The sequence below is a fragment of the Bubalus bubalis genome, chromosome 2 (assembly GCF_019923935.1).
Source record: "Bubalus bubalis isolate 160015118507 breed Murrah chromosome 2, NDDB_SH_1, whole genome shotgun sequence".
NCBI lineage: Eukaryota > Metazoa > Chordata > Mammalia > Artiodactyla > Bovidae > Bubalus > Bubalus bubalis.
The window spans coordinates 171303914-171323835 of NC_059158.1; the positions used below are offsets into that span (position 1 = coordinate 171303914).

General features: G+C 43.6%; 1 protein-coding gene across 10 annotated transcripts in view; it reads left to right on the forward strand.

Moving 5' to 3' along the window:
* ARMC9 (armadillo repeat containing 9) overlaps window positions 1-19922 on the forward strand; it is a 181017-nt gene that overhangs the window by 69328 nt on the left and 91767 nt on the right. For all 10 annotated transcript variants that reach the window (XM_044937950.2, XM_025278457.3, XM_025278454.3 and 7 more), the window contains exons 17-18: window positions 2798-2872; window positions 18725-18815. In XM_044937950.2, the coding sequence (XP_044793885.2) occupies window positions 2798-2872; window positions 18725-18815 (166 nt within the window). The remainder of the gene's footprint in view (window positions 1-2797; window positions 2873-18724; window positions 18816-19922) is intronic.

Below are 19922 nucleotides of genomic sequence, written 5' to 3' on the forward strand. Positions count from 1 at the left end.
TCCCACTGGGTCAGAGAGAAGCCCTCGGTCTCCCCACATCTGTTCCCATTTCAGACAGCTCCCATCCTGGCCACTCCTTTCACATCTCATGTTCCCCCAGCACCCCCGCAGCTGAATAACCTGGACTGCTTTAGCGAGTGGAGGCTTATTCATTTTTACAGTGCCTGAAAGTGAAAATCACTCAGTTGTGTTAGACTCTTTGCGACCCCATAGACTATGCAGTCCACGAAATTCTCAAGGCCAGAATACTGGAGTAGGTAACCTTTCCCTTCTCCAGGGGATCTTCCCAATCCAGAAATTGAACCCAGGTCTCCTGCATTGCAGGTGGATTCTTTACCAGCTGAGCCGTAGGGAAGCCCAAGAATACTAGAGTGAGTAGCCTTTCCCTTCTCCAGCAGATCTTCCTGACCCAAGAATTAAACCAGGGTCTCCTGCATTGCAGGCGGATTCTTTAACAACTGAGCTAGTAGGAAAACCCTTACAGCACCTGCCATGCCTTTATATTTTAAAATCAGTGAGCTCTTAGCTACTTCTAGACCAGAGTGAACTCTCTGTTCCATTTTATTCAACTCAGACAGTTGAAGCCAGTGGGAATTATATCCTGTCACCTAACAGAAAAGTTTGGTTCCAAGTGTCAGAACCGTGTCAGCTCTGAAAACTGAATAGACCAAAGGAGTCAGGTCTTGTCATTAACTCTTGCCAAAGCATCTGCTTTGAAAATGAGCAGGAAAATCCATATATATATATATATAGTTGTTATTCAGTTGCTCAGTCATGTCCAACTCTTTGTGACCTGCAAGCCAGGCTTCCCTGTCCTTCACCATTTCCCAGAGTTTACTCAAACTCGTATCCATTGAGTCAGTGATGCTATCCAACAATCTCATCCTCTGTTGTCCCCTTCTCCTCCTGCCTTCAGTCTTTCCCAGTATTAGGGTCTTTTCCAATGAGTCAGCTCTTTGCCTCAAGTGGCCAAAATACTGGCATTCAGCTTCAGCATCAGTCCTTCCAATGAATATTCAGGGTTAATAATAATAATAATATATATACAATATATTGGAGCCTAGAAATGTATTTCCTACATAAAATTCTCACGCACGTGTCCTTATGAGATAGTCATGGTCTTGAAAAACAAAATCAAGAAGCCATAAAGAAAAAAATACCCATAGTTGAATATATGAACTTCAATCATATAATCATATGGAAAGAGATTTGCATCACATATGACAAAAGTTTTATATCCTTTATATGTAAAGAGCTCCTATACATTGATAAGTAAGAGTCAAACAGAGAAAAATAGGAAAAAAAGATAAAGTATGTAAAAGGACAGTTTACAGAATAGTAAATCTTGATGATTTACTATAAACATGAAAAGATGTTCAGTTTCTGCTAGTCATCAGGGAAATGAAAATAAAGATAACTATACAATGCCCTCTCTTACCTGTTATATTAGCAGAAATGAAAAGTGATAATAAATCCAGTGCTAGAAAAGGGTGGTGGGAAATGAGTCCTCCCCCCTACCCATGGTATGGAGAGAGCAGAGCATACAGTCAACTCCAAAGGGAGGGCTCATTTATCAAATCCTGTCTGGCTTAATGGTGGGGTTACCTGTGTGATTAAGACATGGGTCCTATCCTTGAAGAGCTCATAGGGGAGACATAAGTATAAATCTTAAAATACACTGAGTCCAGCACAGAAGTGGAGGGATGTACAGGAAGGAGGGCAGAGTACTCTGTCTGGGCGCTCAGGAAAGGGTTCCTCCGAGATATGTGTGAACTGAGTTTTAAAGGATGAGCCATAACTTTCCAGAGAGACATATGTGGGAAGAGCATCCCCAGCAAGGTGAGCTGTTAGGACCAGCCCAGGGCATGTCCCAGGTGCTGTGTGTATCAGGGAGTCTCTTAAGTAGTGTGGAACCTGTGCAGTGTGCATTTCAAGTGGCAGGAAGGGAGAAGCCAAGGAAGACTACAGAGGCCAAACCTTGAAGGGCCCTGTGTTCTCTAATCAGGAGTTAGAACTTCCCAGGGCATTCCTAGGGGCCTTCCCCAGTGCCTCAGCGGTAAAGAATCTGCCTCAACGCAGGAGATGCGGGTCATTCCCTGGGTCGGGGAAGATCCCCTGGAGGAGGGCATGGCAGCCCACTCCAGTATCCTCGCCTGGAGAATCCCATGGACAGAGGAGCCTGGTGGGCTTACAATCCATGGGGTTGCAAAGAGTCGGACATGACTTGAAGCAACTGAGTACGCACGCAGGGAGTTTCTATGGAAGGTTTCTGAGGTTGGAAGAGGGATTAATACAGTCCAAGTTGTAGACTCAGCAATGATACGATGGTTGGATAAAAGGGTGAATGTAAAGGCAGAGAGATCCTTTTGGAGATTCGATGTAGCCCAGGTCATGGACAATGACATCTGAACAAGGACTGTGGCAGCGCATGTTTACAGGAAGGGTTCCCATCAAAGATGACTTCGAGACTCAGTATTGGAGAGGAAGACGAGAGGAATCAAGGATGCCTCCAGGGGTTCTAGCCTGAGTGGTCAGGAAGACATCAATTAAACAGTGAAATGTAGCGGGGAGTAAGCTGTGGGAGGGAATGGTGCATGCTCTGCTTTGAACTCTCAGTTGTAACCTTTGCCCTGCGACATGCCAGCGGAGATGTCTGTCATTTGGAGCTCAAGGGGCTGTGCAGATGGCAGTGGTCACCCTCCTCAGCAGCCAGGCTGCTCTCCAGGGTGGTGTGTGATAGTTGAATTGTATGGTGTTTGAGAACTCGCACATGACTGTTTGTTTTCTCCCCTTAAAGATACAGCCATATGTGAACGGAGCTCTGTACAGCATCCTTTCCATCCCATCCATTCGCGAGGAAGCTAGAGCAATGGTAAGAAAATGTGCTCGTGGGGTCAGTCACCATCCGTCAGTGCCACGTTCAGAGGCTGTTAGCGCAAGGGCTTCCCAGTTGGGCCCCAGGAAGGGCTTCGAAGGGTTTCTAAACTCCCAGGAATTGTATCCCAAACACATATTTGCCATTCTCTGGGGACAGAATTCATGGTTTTTATCAGATTCTCAAGGGATCTCGGCTGACAGAGTTAAGAACTACAGCATCAGAAGTTCCTTTGTTGTTGTTCAGTTGCTAAGCCATGTCTGACTCTTATTGACCCCATGGACTGCAGCATGCCAGACTTCCCTGTCCTCCACTATCTCCCAGAGTTTGCTCAAGTTCACGTCCATTGGGTTGGTAATGCTGTCTAACCCACCTTATCTTCTGCTGCTCTCATCTCCTTTTGCTTTCGATCTTTCCTGGCATCAAGGTCTTTTCCAGTGAGTCGGCTCTTCACATCAGGTGGCCAGAGTATTGATGCTTCAGCTTTGCCATCAGTCCCTCCAATGCATATTCAGGGTTGAAGTTCCTAGCAGATTTATTTTTTGGAAAGTTGTAGACCTTTTTAAAAATTTTAGTGACATTTTAATTGGGGGCTTTGGGAATGCTTATGGATTTCATAGCAGGAGAAGCTTAGCAAGAAAATGATGAAATTGGACAAATCATCGCTCAGATTCATGTCTAGGCCTCCTAGAGGAATTGTGGCAGTGAGACCCGGGGCAATCAACACACTCCTTGTAATCCTCAGGCATCTGGTAGCAACCAAGTGGTACAGAGGCACTGATGAAGATGATCCAACTAGCTGGTTGGAAAAGAGTGAATTGAATATTTAATGTGTTTACATTAGTGCTTGCATTAGAGGCATAAAACAAACCTCAGGTGATTAGCATCTTCTTTCGTGATGACAGATGTTTCTAGATCTAATCAAAACCACTGGAGTTTTGTCCTTTTTCCTTACAACGCGTGAAACCAGGTTAATTGTGTGTGTGTTAAATGCCTAGGATGAAGGGGTTAAATATGTTTCCACTGTCAGAACACAGGCTAAATTCAGTTTGAGATCAATGAAGCATGCTCTTCCACTTGGCTTTGCTTACTTAGAAGAATTGCTAAATATAATGGGTCAGCTACAATTACATCAGCAATTATGCCAGAAACAAAAACTTACTTAAGGTTTATTCTGTGTGGTCACAGTAAACAATGAAACTGAATTACCTACTGCTTTTAAAAAAAAAAATTTTTTTTGCTTTCTCAATACAGACCAAGGGAAAAATAAACTTTTATTAAATTCTGCATTATGGTCATTCAGGTGAAAGAGAGAGCTTGTCAGCCAAGACAGAGAACAAGGAAGAAAGCACGTAGGTTGAAGAAAAGGAAAGAATGGAGGTGACATGGAATCTGAAAGCACAAAGGCCAGACATCCAGGGCCCAGGGGTTGAGAAAGCATGGGGGTGGTGGAGAAAGGGGACCAAGTGGGGCAAAGAGACTCACTCTTGTGGGACACAGAGGGGCAGCCCTTGGAGATCATCCAGGCCAGAGAGAAAAGAGGTGGAGAAAGGGACAGCCTCAGAGCCCTATATCCAGGGAGGGCAGTAGCCAGAGGTGTCACAACCTGTCATTGGAGCCCCAGGAGGAGAGGCGAGAGGTAATGAGGAGAAAAAGGGCTGAACAGACAATGATGAAAAAGCATAACCATAGTAATACGGTATCTGGGAATGGAAAACCCCCAAATGTTTGGAAATTAAACAGCACAATTGTATTCGTTTTCTATTGCTTCGTAAAAAACTATCCCAAAGTTTAACGTCTTTTGAAAAATTAACGCCTCACAGTTTCTAGAGGACAGAAGTTGCGGAGCACATTAGCTGCGTGGTGCTGGCCAAGCGTCTGTCCTTCGATTCAGCTGAGGGCAGAGGATCCACTTCTAAGCCCGTTGTCACATTGGCTATTGTCCGGGGAGCTCGTTCCCCAGCCAGTGGCCTCTCCACAGGGCTTGTCTCTACATGGCAGCTGGCTTACCCGCTGAGGGATCCTAGAGAGACAGAAAGTGAGCCAGACAGCAGCCACAGTCTCCTTGGGATGTGTGGAGAGAGTAGCATGGAGACATCCATACTACCAGGTGTGAAATAGACGCCCAGGGGAATTTGCCATGTGACTCCAGGAACTCACACCGGGGCTCTGTAACAACCCAGAGAAGTGGGATAGGAGGGAGGTGGGAGGGAGGGGACACAGCTATACCTATAGCTGATTCGTGTTGATGTTTGGCAGAAACCAACACAATACTGTGGAGCAACTATCCTTCAATTAAAAATAAATAAATTTAATTATACGTATATAAAGAAGTGGTTACATTGACCTGTTGCCCTAATGGTCCAGGAGCAAGAGACAAGAATGAAGATAGAACACGAAATCTGGTGCAGTGAGTCAGGGGCCCTGCAGCCTCTATTGGACTGAGGTGCAGAGTCCACTCTGAGTCCAGCTTTTGTTCCTAATTGCAAACTTTCTTTGATCTTATCTTTGTCAAGACACTATACTGACATAGTCTAGATCTCCTTGTTTTTACCCCTGGATGTTCCTTTCTGGGCTAGTCTCGGGAACAATCAGCAAGTGTTTAGGCAGCGTTCAGGCCTGACTCCAAGCCAGTGTTCCAAGGTCCATGCTGTCATGATCCTAGCCATACTCCCTTCTGGGTCTGGCCTTGGAGTTTGTAACAAGGCAACTATTTTAAGAAAAACATGAACAATAATCATTAACTGATAATCCCTCAGTTTCTTACTATATGCTGTTTTCCCAGATTCTGTTTCTGTGGAATTTCTCAAAGCTGTGAAAGTACATTGTTAGGAATTCCCACTACAGCTCCCCCTTCTTGTTTTTGTAGGAGTAGATACGTCAACCGAGCAACTTCTTTCTTCCTCAGTTCTCAGATGGTTTCTCGCGTGCATCTAAGGACTAGACACAAGACAGTCAAAAATAGACATCCTGATATGGTACCAAGCAATCCTCCTCCTAAAGTTTTAATCCACATCATAGGATTACGTTTATGTAAGCTTTCCTCAATTTCTTCAAATAGTTTCTGGGAGTAGTTGTAAGTGAGCATCCTGTATTTTAGAAATAGTAGCCTGTAATTGGGAAATATCCAAGGATAGATTATCACAAACGTTTCCTCTCAAATATTTAGATAATTGATCCCGAGTATATGCACTTGGATGCTACTTATGAGGTGTGACACAAAATGAAGAGAGATTCCAATAACACTTCAGATGAATTTGTAATTTGAAACTTTGTACTTCATCCCCTCGTAGGAGAACTGCATTTCCTAAATGAATCAGTCATTCATTCATGTCTTGGTCTGTGTGGGCTTGGCTTCTCCAGGCAGAGCTTGCACTTTGGTGCCGTGCTGTACCGGCGTAGCTGTTTGTGTAGTCTGATGCATTGCCACTGGCTACTACCTCGGTGGTGGCTATAACAGTAATTCCCATAATAGCTGCTACAAGTAGTCCAATAAACCTTTTGGAACATTGTAGTACTTTCTTTATAACCTTTAAAAGAGCATGTGTTTCAGGGGAGCCTTCCCAGGGTCCGGTTTGATTTACTGGAAGCCATATTCCCAATCTCCTTCTTAGTATAACAAATGAGTGATGAGAATTATAAAGAATTTAAGCAGGTATATCATTTGCAATCCTGGCAAGAAAGTGCTTATACACTTTCATTGATAGAAATTGTTCCTTTCGAGAACACATAAGGATCTCTCACACAAGCATGAATATAGAATGTCCAGTTTGTACTGGTGTTAAATGTCAATGAATAATTAGTTTTATTGGAATAATGTCCATCCCAAATTTGGAATTTTTCAAGACCTAAAGCCAATTCCCAACTCCCTTCTTGCCCTCTTCCTTGATCTAATTGTGGGAAGGGGAGTGACATGCCAATACCATGTCATATAGTTGGATGATCTAAATGAGTGGTAACATTGGTATGGTTAAAGACTTTATGCACCTGCCAGTGCAGCTTTTTGTGAGGATCGCAGGACTGATTTTGATGAGAGCAATTAGAGACTGCATACCCTGTAGGGCACCAGTCCCATACAATTCCGTAGGAACCATTAATCAAAATTATTCCTTCAGCCCCACGGCAGTTATCCCACTGAGTACAACCTTGTTTTTCAGTCCACAGCTCACAATGCTCGCCTAAAGGTCTGTCCGATTTGGTGTCATTATTGAGTTCTGAGTTGTCATAAGCAAAACTCAGACCAGAGAGAAGATGTAGCTGAACCTTAGGATAGTTATGATTTAAAGAATTAGTGGACAGCCGGGCTTGCATAGATAATTTAAGACATCCTGTAGCCAGTCCTATACAAATTGGCCTGGATTCATACCCATAAGTAACATTGAAGGGAGTCCTTTTTTCTTGTTTAAAAAGAGGAGGGCATGTACCTTCAGGTCCTGGTATTCAGAAAGAATTATTAACATAAACGGAGATCATAGAATCCCCCCAAACAATGGGTTTTAGTAGTGGGAGGCTAGGTATGTATGCCCAATAAGTATAATTTTTAGATTCAGCTGTTGCTAGGGGGTATACTCACTGCGGTGGTGATATGAGCAAACATGGAAACAGCCAGATTGTTAGGAGTGACAGCTTTCCCTTCATTTTCTAAGATCTCCTCTGATTTCTGTGTTAACCTTTTAATTTGTCCCCAAGTGGGGATCTTGTTCCAATGCGTCAACGAGAGGGAAATCGTTGTCTTTGTCTGTCTCAGACTCAAGCCTTCGAAACTCATTACTGGGGCCTCTACATCTCATGCGAAGTGTCTCTCCCGTGGGATATGATATGGTTTCAGATGACACGAGGGAATCCAAACGGGTGTTTCTGAATCACCTGGCGAAACTCCCAAGGCTTCTGTTGGAGATGTGGCATGTACGTCTGGCATGTACGACAAGTCTACACAATCTGTTTTGGTTGAGACCAAGTGATATGAGACTTGGTTTTTAAACATTTTGAATTACAGTGTGTCAGATCATGAAAGGCTGATGCCTCTGTAAAGGCTGGAAATAAAATGGCATCAGCTTGAGCATTTCCTTCTGTTAAGGGCCCTGGTAAAGTAATATGAGCCCGAATATGAGTAATGTAGAATGGAAATTGTCAGTGTCTTATCACCCGTTGTAAATTTGTGAAAAGCGTGTATAATGTGGATGAGATAGTATCCGTAATAGTTGCTGTTTCTATATGTTTAGTGACATGTGCAGAATATTGAGAATCAGATAAGATATTAATTGCTTGGGGATTACTTTGTAATGCACGTGTAATAGCCAGAATTTCTGCTTGTTGTGTGGACTTTCCAGGTGTTTCAATAGCTAGCATAAATGCTCCTGTATATCCTGCTTTTCCTCGGGTAGTGCCATCTGTAAAAATGAAAAGAGCAGTGAAAATGGGGTTGACACGAGTAATTTTAGGCAAAATCCATCTTGTTTGTTTTAAAAACTGCCAGATAGGTAAGTCAGGATAGTGGTTGTTGATTTGTCCAATATAGTCAGCTAAAGCTAGTTGCCAAGATAGTGGATTTTGAAGAGAATGTTTAATTCTTTGGAGGTTAGTGTAGTGCAAATAAGGCAGGGATCGTGTCCAGTAAGTTGCTGAACACGTTCTCTTCCTTTTAGAATTATAGTGGCTATATGTGTAAATAAGGGGTAATAGATTTTCTTTGTGAATTAGCTAAGAATATCCCTTCAGTTTGCATAATCAACCCAGTAGGGGAATGAGGGGTAGGGAAGACAAACAACTGGAGAGGCTCTAAAGGGTCTATTCTGTCTCTTTGGTGGTTTTGTACTGCTTGTTCTATAATTGCTAGTTCTTTCTCAGCCTCAGGAGTTAGCTGTCAGGAGCTATTAAGCTCTGGATTTCCTCTTAACAGAGAGAATACATGGGATAAAGGATACATTGGAATCCCTAACTTAGGTTTAATCCAGTTAATATCTCCTAGTAATTTTTGTAAGTCATTTAGAGTTTTAATTGAGTCTCTGCGTATTTGCACCTTTTGTGGTTTGATTGTAGTACAGGTAACTGTATTTCCTAAGCACTGAGAAGGTTCAGTGTATTCTAGTTTATCAAGAGCCAAATACAAGCCAGCACATTCTGAGCATTCCTTTTAGCTTTAAAAACAATTCCTATAGGCTATCAATATTAGGTAAGGCACATAATATATCATCCATATAATGAATAATACATGCATGAGGGAATCATTGCTGTGCTAGATGCAAAATTTTGACAAATACTGGGACTGTTAAGCATACCTTGAGGTAATACAGTCCATTGAAATCTTTTATGTGGCTCCTTTAAATTAATGGAAGGAACTGAAAAGGCGAATCCAGGTTGATCATCAGGGTGTAAAGGAATAGTGAAAAAACAATCTTTAAGGTCAATAACAAACAAATGCCAATTTCTTGGAATCATATTAGGATTAGGTAGGCCAGGCTGTGAAGCACCCATTGGAACAATAATAGCATTAACAGCTCTCAGATCCGTAAGTCTTCTCCATTTGCCAGATTTCTTTTGTATAATGAACATCGGAGAAGTCCAAGTGCTAAAGGACTCAATAATATGTCCCTTGCTCAGTTGCTCATTAACTAATTCATGTAAAGCCTCCGATTTTTCTTGTTTTAGAGGCCACGGCTCTATCCACACAAGTCAATCAGTTTTCCAATTAAGGTATGGGTGTGGGTGGGGGAAGATTAATACGAGCAGTGGCCACTAATGAAAAGGGGGTGGTTCGAAATCTTGAGTAGTCAAAGGATAAAGTCTTCCTTGTTGATTTTTGCCCAGTCTCAATCCTTGTATATAACCTTGATTGAACACAATTTGGCAGCTGGCCTTGATCTATTGATTTGGAGGAATATGTATCTCAGCATGCCATTGTTCCAAGAGATCACGACCCCATAGGTTGACAGGTATAGCAGCCATATAAGGTTGGATGGTAGCTGGTTGTTTATCAGGCCCTGAACAAGACAGCACCATAGCACGTTGTTTTAATCCTGTGCCTGTCCTAGACCTGCAATAGATATTGGAGCAGGCCTAGTTGGCCATGCTTTAGGCCAGAGTTTAGAGCTGATGATAGAAACCTTGGCTCCAGCATCTATTGAACCTTGAATGTTTTTGCCACTTATATTGACTTGACAAGTGGGTCTGGATTCCAAAATCTTTTCAGTGAGAAAAATACCAGCCTTGGCTGTGCTTCCAAATGCCCTAGAGCCTTCCTTTTTGTCTGACTGTCCTATGCCCACATAGTGAAGTGAAAGTCACTCAGTCATGTCTGACTCTTTGCGACCCCATGGACTATTCAGTTCATGGAATTCTCCAGGCCAGAAAACTGGAGTGGGTAGCCTTTCCCTTCTCCAGGGGATCTTCCCAACCCAGGGATGGAACCCAGGTCTCCCACATTGCAGGCAGATTCTTTACCAGCTGATCCACAAGGGAAGCCCAGGAATACTGGAGTGGGTAGCCTATCCCTTCTCCAGCGGATATTCCTGACCCTGGAATCGAACTGGGGTCTTCTGCATTGCAGGCAGATTCTTTACCAACTGAGCAATGAGGGAGACTGAGCAATCCTATACCCTTTAGAAACCTTCCAGGGAAGAGTGGTAGACGCCATTACCTTCAATTCTCTTTCATAATCATTGTCTGTAACTCGGTGTATGAATTTGAACTCCCTGGGAAGTCAGCCCCAATCTTCCTCACAATAATCCAACTGTCCCCTGTGGAAGTGGAGGATGGCGGGGAGGAGCCGGAGGAAAAAAATCCCTCATCATTTTCTTCGGAAGCCAAGGAAACAGGTTTCGAAGATGGCTTGCCCATTTCCCCAGTATTTACATATTCTGGTTTTTAAGAGTCATCATCACTTTCATCAAAAGAATCAGAAGTCTGCAAAGGTTCCAGTACTGACTTAACTAATGCCCACGTACTCCAAATAGAAACAGGGAGCAGAGTTCCTTTTGCATGTTCTTTTTTTTAACTCAGCTCCAACCTTTTCCCAGACTTTCAAATCTAAGGTCCCTCTTGACAGGAGCCAGCAGCAATATTTATCCACTGCTTGCAACAATTCTAATAATCGCCCTTCACTAATAGAAGCTCCTCCCACTTTTGAGAGCTGTCTTAGTAAACAAATATACAGGCAATGGTGTTCTGCACTCTAAACATTTCCCATTTTAACCCTAATTAAATGCCAGAAGGACTTACCAGTGGGAATTTTCAGAGGCCTCTTCACTGTCCCAAGTTCTGCATCGCTGTAGTTTTACTTTAGCTTGTAGTGGTCTTCCGCTCCGGCCCCACGTTGGGCGCCAGTTGTTGCCCTAATGGTCCTGGGAGCGAGCAACAAGAATGAAGACAGAACACAAAATCTGGTACAGTGGGTCAAGGGACCTGCAGCCTCTATTGGACTGAGGTGCAGAGTCCACTCTGGGTCCAGCTTTTGTTCCTAATTGCAGACGTTCTTTGATCTTATCTTTCTCAAGACACTACACTAACATAGTCTAGATCTCCTTGTTTTTACCCCAGGCCATTCCCTTCTGGGCTAGTCCCAGAAACAATCAGCAAGTGCTTAAGCAGTGTTCATGCCTGACGCCTTGGTGTTCCAAGGTTCATGCACTCATGATCCCAGCCATACTCCCTTCTGGGTCTGGCCTTGGAGTTTGTAACAAGGCGATTATTCTAAGAAAAACATGAAATATAATCATTACCATAGTTTCTTAATATATGCTGTTTTTCCAGATTCTATTTCTGTGGAATTTCTCAAGGCTGTGAAAGAACATTATTAGGAATTCCCACTACATTGACCAGCCCAGGAACAGTGTGGGGGGACACTCAGGAGTACGGATTCCAGGAGGTGGGGTCGTGTTGGAGCCTGTCTGCCACTCGCTTCTAAGTCATCTCTGGATCAGAGAAGTCACAGTGAAATTAGGGCTATTAATCTTTTGACATCATCATCATAGTGAAGTCGCTCAGTCCTGTCGACTCTTTGCAACCCTGTGGACTGTAGCCTACCAAGCTCCTCCATACATGGGATTTTCCAGGCTAGAGTACTGGAGTAGGGTGCCATTTCCTTCTCCAGGGGATCTTCTTGACCCAGGGATCGAACCTAGGTCTCCCACATTGCAGACAAGGTGCGTTACCATCTGAGCCAGCAGGGAAGCATCTTTTGACATATATTACAAATATTTCCCCAACTTTTCATTTGTCTTTTAGTTATGGGACTTTGGTCATATGACAGTTAACTCTGTAGTTAAATCTATTAATATTGTCCTTTATAGTTTCTGACATAAGTTTCTATACACCCTGTGAATTATTAACTTTAAAAAGAAAATGTGGGGAACTTCCCTGGTGGTCCAGTGGCTAAGACTCCACGCTCCCAGTGCAGGGGTCCAAGGTTCAATCCCTGAACAGGGAACTGAATCCGACCTGCTAATAGATCCTGCATACCTTATTACAGACCCAGCACGGGCAAATAAATGAAAGACAGAAAGCATTTAGACTGATTAGGTGAAGGTGTAAGTAGCATAAGCTTCCCTCTGGCATTTTAACTGGGATCCAAGCCTAAGCAAACGGAGAACTCTTTTGGACACATCATCTAAGCAGTTGCCCATTTATTTAGAAGAGAGGCCTCTAAGGGAGGTTATAGTTTCAAGAGGGTTTTTCTAAAACCCCAAGGTCTCCCCTCATTTCACTCTTATCCTTGAGTTTTTAGGTTGAAAAAGAGTATTACATCCTTTTTGCGTGTAACAGTAATAAAGGAAACCAGACAGTGAGGAGAACGTCGTCCGTCATCTCCCCACCTTAGCATCTGCTCACACACACAGCTGAGATGGGGCAGGGCTGATGTTCACATCAGGCCAGTGTTTGCAATGCGTGTCAGCACAGTCGTTCCAGAAGGAAGTTTGGCAGTATATGTGAAAAATTATGAAAACCTCCATGCTTTGGATTCATTCATTTTCCTCTACCAGTGCAGAGAAGAGTTCTGCACATGAAGTTGCTCATTCCAGGATTTTTGTAGTAGTGAAAAAACAGAATGTAAATGTCTGGTAATGCCTGCTCATGAAATTACAGTTCTTTTGCTCACAGTATTAGTAGCTACTGAAGATGATAATTAGAAAAAGCAGTATGAGACAGTATGGAAACTTTTTATTGTGTAATGGGGGATAAAAGAAGAATATGACATTATTATTACAATAACTCTGTTTTTGCAACTGTGTAAAACATTTGTGTGCTTGTGGGAAATGACAAAGAATACATAAAAATTATATTAGTACCAAATGCTACTATGGTGGTCTTAATGCCAAAAAAAAAAAAAGAAAAAGATAAATGCGTGCCCTGAGGCCTATTTGAAATTTAAGATCCCTTCAGGGTCTGGGGCTGGAGAGCAGATGCGATCAAGAGGGCCGCCCTAATGCCAACTCCAAGGCCTTCTTGCGCCCAGGGAGTTGTTAGCGTCAGACCTCCTCCCTGGGATCTAAACCTCAGCCAGACATGGCACCCTGGGCTGGAGCAGACCAGATGCTCGGTCAGTTGTGAAGGCTCCCAGAGTCTCTGGGAGAGCCAGGGAGCTGGGCTTAGAAGCCACGGAGCTGGGAGGAATGCCCACCCACCCCCACGGGGCTGCTCCAGAGATACCCTTGCTGTGCGTTGCACCCTGGCCCCAGGCCATTCTCGCACTGCCATGCGGGAAACTCAGCCCTGCTGTCCCCAGAAGCCGGATGCCACCCCAGCCAACTCTCCCAAAGATGTGTGTCCCTGTGTGCCTGATTCTTCACATGGCCCACTGCTGAATCAGTCTCACATGAGCATGTCTGTCTGTCAACAGGACCGAGAGGTCATCTGCCCGCCTGCCCCTCGCTCAGGGGAGCCTGGGAATGCTCAGAGTCTGGCTGCCACTCTGGGAAATGAACACACCATAGGCAAGCTGTGTCAGGTGTTCATCAGCCCCAACTGCAGCAGTTGTCCCTTACGGATGGTAGGCCTGCTTGCTGTATTCCGTGGCCTCCATGATGAGGGGGCCTTTCAAAATTCAAAACGGATGGCATAAATTGATACGGCATTTTTACTTGCATATTTCTTTTAAATATTTATTTGTTTGCACCAGGTCTTAGCTGCAGACACGGGATCTTTAGTTGCAGCATGTGAGATCTAGTTCTCCAACCAGGGATTGAACCTGGGCCCCCTGCTTTGGGAGCAGAGTCCCAAACACTGGACCCCCAGGGAAGTCCCTATACAGCCTTTTTAGAAAGCAATTTAGCAATATGTATAACGGTCCTAAAAAATATTAACATTCTTTGCCCAGGAATTCTACTTCTGGAGCTCCATACAAGAACACGAACAAAGATTCATGTATGAAAATATCCATCACTGCATTCCTGATCATAGTGGAAAGTAGGAGACAACTAAATGCCGGGCATGGTTAAGGAGGGGCTGGTTAAGTCAGAACAGAGGCAGAGGGTCAATCGGGAGCTGACGAGCCCAGGGCCGTGTTTGAATGTTGCCTCTGCGACTTCCCAGTACCTCATGGTGTATCGTTGGGCATATGATTTATTCTCTCAGTGGCAATGTGGGTGTTGTTTTAGTATCAAATTCATAAGACCATTATGAGGATTAAAAGAGCTGACACAGGTAAAATATTTAGAACAGTGCCTGGCACATGGCAAATATTGGGAAAATATTAGCTATTATTATTATAGTTATTAAAATTGTGTTTATAAAGAATTTACTGACATTCAAATGGTCATAGGGTTTAGTTGAAAAACAACAGTCAGTCTTATATTATCAATATGATGTCAGTTATGTAAACAGTGCCCATAAAAGGAGGGCATATCTCAAAACGTCCACAGTTTTTTTTTAATGTCTGAGTGTAGGGGCTTGTGGATAATTTAAATTCTTTTCCTTTGTTTGTGAAAAAGTGAAAGTCGCTCAGTCGTGTCCCACTCTTTGCAACCCCATGGACTGTACAGCCCATGAAATTCTCCAGGCCAGAATACTGGAGTGGGTAGCCTTTCCCTTCTCCAGGGGGTCTTGCTAAGTTTAGTTTACCAGTTTTCTGTAGAGAACCTATATACCTTCCACGCCAGAAGAAAGTATTCATGTGCACCTGACACATATGTTTATTTTTTTTTTTAATTAGTTGATTATTTTAGCTGTGCGAGTCTTTGTTGCTGCATGGGCTTTTCTCTAGTTGCAAAGCATGCGGGGCTACTCTCTGCTTGCAGCTCGTGGGCTCAGTACTTGTGGCTCGAGGCTTAGTTGCTCCAAGGCATATGGGATCTTCCCAGAGGAGGCGTCGAATCCATGTATCCTTAACCACTGGACCACCAGGGAAGTTCTGTTTATATTTTCCAAGAGAAATTTCTCATGAAGACCCATAGTGATATAAGTGTGGACTGTTTGGGTCGGAACAAAATAGAACACTATAGAGAGCTGACCTGCTGAGCGTGAAAGGAGAGTTAGAAATTACTTGGACTGGATGGTATTTGGTGCATGTCGTAGGCCCTGACGGGGGCTTTATCTGTTTCATTCCCAAAAGGCCCCCAAAGCAGTTCCTGTGGTTGTGCCCATTTTGCTGTGATGAAATGAGGTTTAGAGATTAAAACCCTTGCCTGGTGGCATAGCCAGTGAGCAGCTGGTCTGGGTGGTTTGGCTCCAGTGTTCGGGACACACCCCCGAACCTTTACCTAATGAGGAATCTGCATGTGATCCATCCTTGTCTTTCCTTCAGTACTACATACAGATACAGTCTTCCGTGTGATTGTCTTTATGACGGTCTCTAATCTCAGCGAGCTGGCAAAAACAGGCATTCGTTGTTTCTCTGCTTTTTGCACACATTCATGTTCTTATTTTCTCATATCTGGCTGATATACAAATACCTGCTCTCTTACCCTTTACATCTGCCTTGGCATTTTTATTTGGCCTGGATTATCTGAAATAACATATTGTTTTCATGATAAAATATTATTATTTTTATGATTTATTATTCCTATAATTTACATTTTAGCTTAGTAAAAAATTAAACATATGGTTTATGTACTTCACTTATTTTAATAAAATAAATTTCACTTTTTTTAAATATACATTTAATAATAAGTATAAAAATATATGGACTTCCCAGGTGGTGCTAGTGGTTCAGAACCCTCCTGCCAATGCAGACATAAGAGACCGAGGTTTGATCCCTGGGTTGGGAAGATCCCCTGGAGGAGGGCATGGCAACCTGCTCCAGTGTTCTTGCCTGGAGAATCCCATGGACAGAGGAGTCTGGCGAGCTATGGTCCATAGGCAAAGGTTGGACAGGACTGAAGCAACTTAGCATGCACCTACACACATAAAAATATATATTTAAAAGACGTGAAATTTCTTATGGAGAAATTTTCTATTAAAAAATCTTCCCCCAATACTCTTCCTAATTACAGAGAAGGAATTTGTGATTTTTTTTTTAACCCCCAAGTAACAACTGAGCTAGAGACAGAAGAAAGAGATCAAGTGAGAATTAAAAGATCTTTCAATATATAAACAGTTAATCATTTGTAAGAGTAAACTCTAGCTAAAAAAAAAAAAAAAAGTGGAGAGCCTGAATGAATCATTTGTCTCGCTCCACTGGCAAAAAGGTAAAATGTTGACAGTGGTCAGCTGGTTGGCGGTGATCCTAACCTTTGGTGTTTTAGGGTTTATCCCTCTGCTTGCACTTGACCATGTTCTTCTTCCTCGGGCCCTTACTTTGGGACAGGATGGAGTCTGGGGAAGAGGTCAGTTTAGGAGGCAGAGAGAGATAAAATGCAGCCCTCCTGACAATAGACAAGCCCAGGTGTGTCTGACTGGTTCCCCAGGAGCCTGGACCACACCCTCTGTGAAACTCTCTTCCCTTGTCGACTGTCCAGTTCTTCCTCCCAGGCCACTCCTTCACCTTCTGTTCCGTGGACTGGTCTGTCTCTGCCCACCACCCCCCCCCCCCCCGACCAGTTAAATGTTATCATTCTCTATAATAACCCTCTTCACCTGTGACCACCAGGAACCATGGTTGTTCCCTTGCTTCACCTACCAGCTCTCTGTTCTGAGCCACAAAGTCCTACCAGACACAGCAAGTGCAGTCTCAGTCATTTATTAAGCATCTCCTATGTGTCAATCACTGGATTAGATGCTTTTCTTTTTTTAGGTATTGTAATTTACGAACAGTGAAATACACAGGCCTGACATATATAGTTCAGTGCATTTTAAAATTTATTTATTTATTTGGCTGCATTGGCCCATAGCACAGCACTCAGGATCTTCATTGCTTCATGGGGAATCTTTCCTTGCAGCGCACGGACTCTCTAGTTGCAGCTAGAGGGCTCAGTTGCTCTGAGGCATGTGGGATCTTAGGTCCCAACCAGGGGATGAACCCCCATCCCCTGCATTGCAAGGCAGATTCTTAACCACTGGAGCACCAGGGAAGTCCCTCCCTTCAGTGCCCTTACACAAACATGCGTTTACATAACCAGCACCAGTATACATCCTTTAAAATCTCGTGTTGCCTTGAGTTGCCATCCTTATTTTATAGTTGAGGAAACAGGCTGGCAGGAGTTAAGCCATTTGACCAAGGTCCCACGGCTATTTGATCGAGAAACTAGAATTACGATCCAGATTGAACCTTTCTAGGAGATAGTGCTCTGCTTTAGGTGATGGGAACTCACTGTGTTCAAAACTACACTTGGCCCTTCTTCTTTGATTCTGTTAGAGCTGTTGATTCCAAACCGGCCTACCTGAAAAAGCAACTTATGACTCATGTAACTGAAAAGTACAGACATAAGCTTCAGGCACATCTTGATCAGAGTTCACATGTCACCTGATTCATGTCTCAACCAGCACCTCTGGACTCTGTTTCCTCAGCTTTGAGTTCAGTATTAGATACACTTTCTCCTTGTTGGGGCAAGAAGGCCTCATTAGCTCCAGCCATACATCCATGTTGCTCCCCAGGCAGCATTAATGGTAAAAGAACCTGCCTGCCAGTGCCAATGCAGGAGACATAAGAGACTCAGGTTTGACCCCTGGGTTGGAAAGATTCCCCTGGAGAAGGAAATGGCAACCCATTCTAGTATTCTTGCCTGGAAAATTCCATGGACAGAGCCTGGTGGGCTGCAGTCCCTGGAGTCAGGCTACATTCCACGGGGTAGCAAAGAGTCTGACACGACTGAGCCATTGAGCACACACATACACATCCACACATTCATGTCTCACGAGGGAAGAGGAAGGAGGGGAAATAGGTACTTATGTGTAAGTCAGTATCTTACCTCTACATTTCCTGGGAATTCTGTTAGTCAAAATAGAAAACTCATGTCAGTGCTTTGTCGTAAATAATGCACAATGTAGTGACTTTATAATTATTTTGATAGAAAAGGGAATGATGGCTGTTTAAAAAGAGGTTCTATTTGTTCATTTACTTCTCTGAGCATATGGTTCCACTTTTCAAAGACCATTTTTGGCCCTAAAATCCAGATGACAGTGTATAAATATAGGGAAAACACAGGAAAGAAACCACCTCCCAAAACAGCATATTACCAAAACTAAAAGAAGTACTTACATAGTAAAATTGTACAATAGCTTTTTTAAAAGTAAATGCGTTATAATTAGGTCAGCTAGTCAAGCAAAAATAAAATAATTTCATTGTGAATTGTAAAAACAACAAAAAAGAATGAACTAAGCAGAGGAATTTTTTTTTTATTGTGCATATCCTTTCCTCCTTAAAACAATGGGGGGGGGGCGGAATTTTTTTTTTTTTTTTTGATTAGGTGGAACTATCCATCAAAAAGTAGTTTTCTCCCAAACTGAAATGTTCACTCTTCCTCTCTCCAATGCTTCCAGGGAATGGAAGACATCCTCCGCTGCTTCATCAAAGAGGGCAACGCCGAAATGATCCGCCAGATCGAGTTTATCATCAAGCAGCTCAATTCAGGTCCGTTTAATGCAAGAATCTTATTATCTATCTTTTGAGTCTTTCACATGTGCTAGAAAGACACACAGGCTTTCTTCAAGGGACTTGTCCTATCTCAGAATTCATTCAAAAGGCCTTAAGGAAGCTGTCGTGATCCAAGTGAACAAACAAAAGTTCAGCCAGGTGGTCAAGGCCACGTTGTCTCAAGATCAACAATCTCTTGTCACACTTTTGGCCTAAGTCAACAAAAAAGCATTCAGAAGCAATTGCAGAAACTCTTCTCTAACTGGAAGTTCTCTTTGTGTGGGCCTCCCCCTCCTAATTACTGTATTTCCCCTGGCTCAGTACGGTAGCTGTTCTCAAGTCAATGAACCATAATAAAATGGGGCCCAAGGGTCAGATAGTGAAAAAAGATGCCAGGTTTTCCAGAACCATTGTGGAAAGTGAACACATCCTCCCATGTGTATCCACTCCAGAAGAATACATGTTGCCAACCAACAACCCTGGACAATATTTCTTCCTTTCTTTCATTACTGCGACCACCCACCCGAATCCCATAAGCAAGAAAGGAAGCCTTGGATGGGACCAGGTGGTGGGGAATCTCTTAGCTCTTTCTGTGGCTTCCTGATGCCTTGATCCTGACTGGTACACGTGCCAGAGGCACCTGGTGCTGCTTAGGTCCTGGGCCAAGTTTGTCACTTACATCTTTTCTACACGCCCTCATCCCATCACTGAACATCCAGGTGCATAGATCCTGTTTCTTACTTGAGTGGAGGTAAGAAATGAATCACCTGTTCCCTGCTGTAACCCCAGGGCCAAGTTTGACCAAGGCCAAGGGAGATGCCCAAAGTCCTTCCCCGGAGGACGCCACAGATGGCTCTCCTGGGTTCACAGCCAAGGCTGAACCAGGCAGTCACCTGGTTCTTAAAACCCCCAAGGCAGCACCCCATGGCAATTAAATCAGAACCTCTGGGGGAGCCCCGGGGGAGAAACAGTGTTTAAAACTCCTAGGCGATTCCCATATGCAGACAAGGTGGCGCCTCCCTCCCTTGGACGGACACAGAAGTGAGGAGGCACAGGAGGAGGTTAGAGGGCTCCCCAGCAACAGGAGGAGGTTGGGAGAGCAGC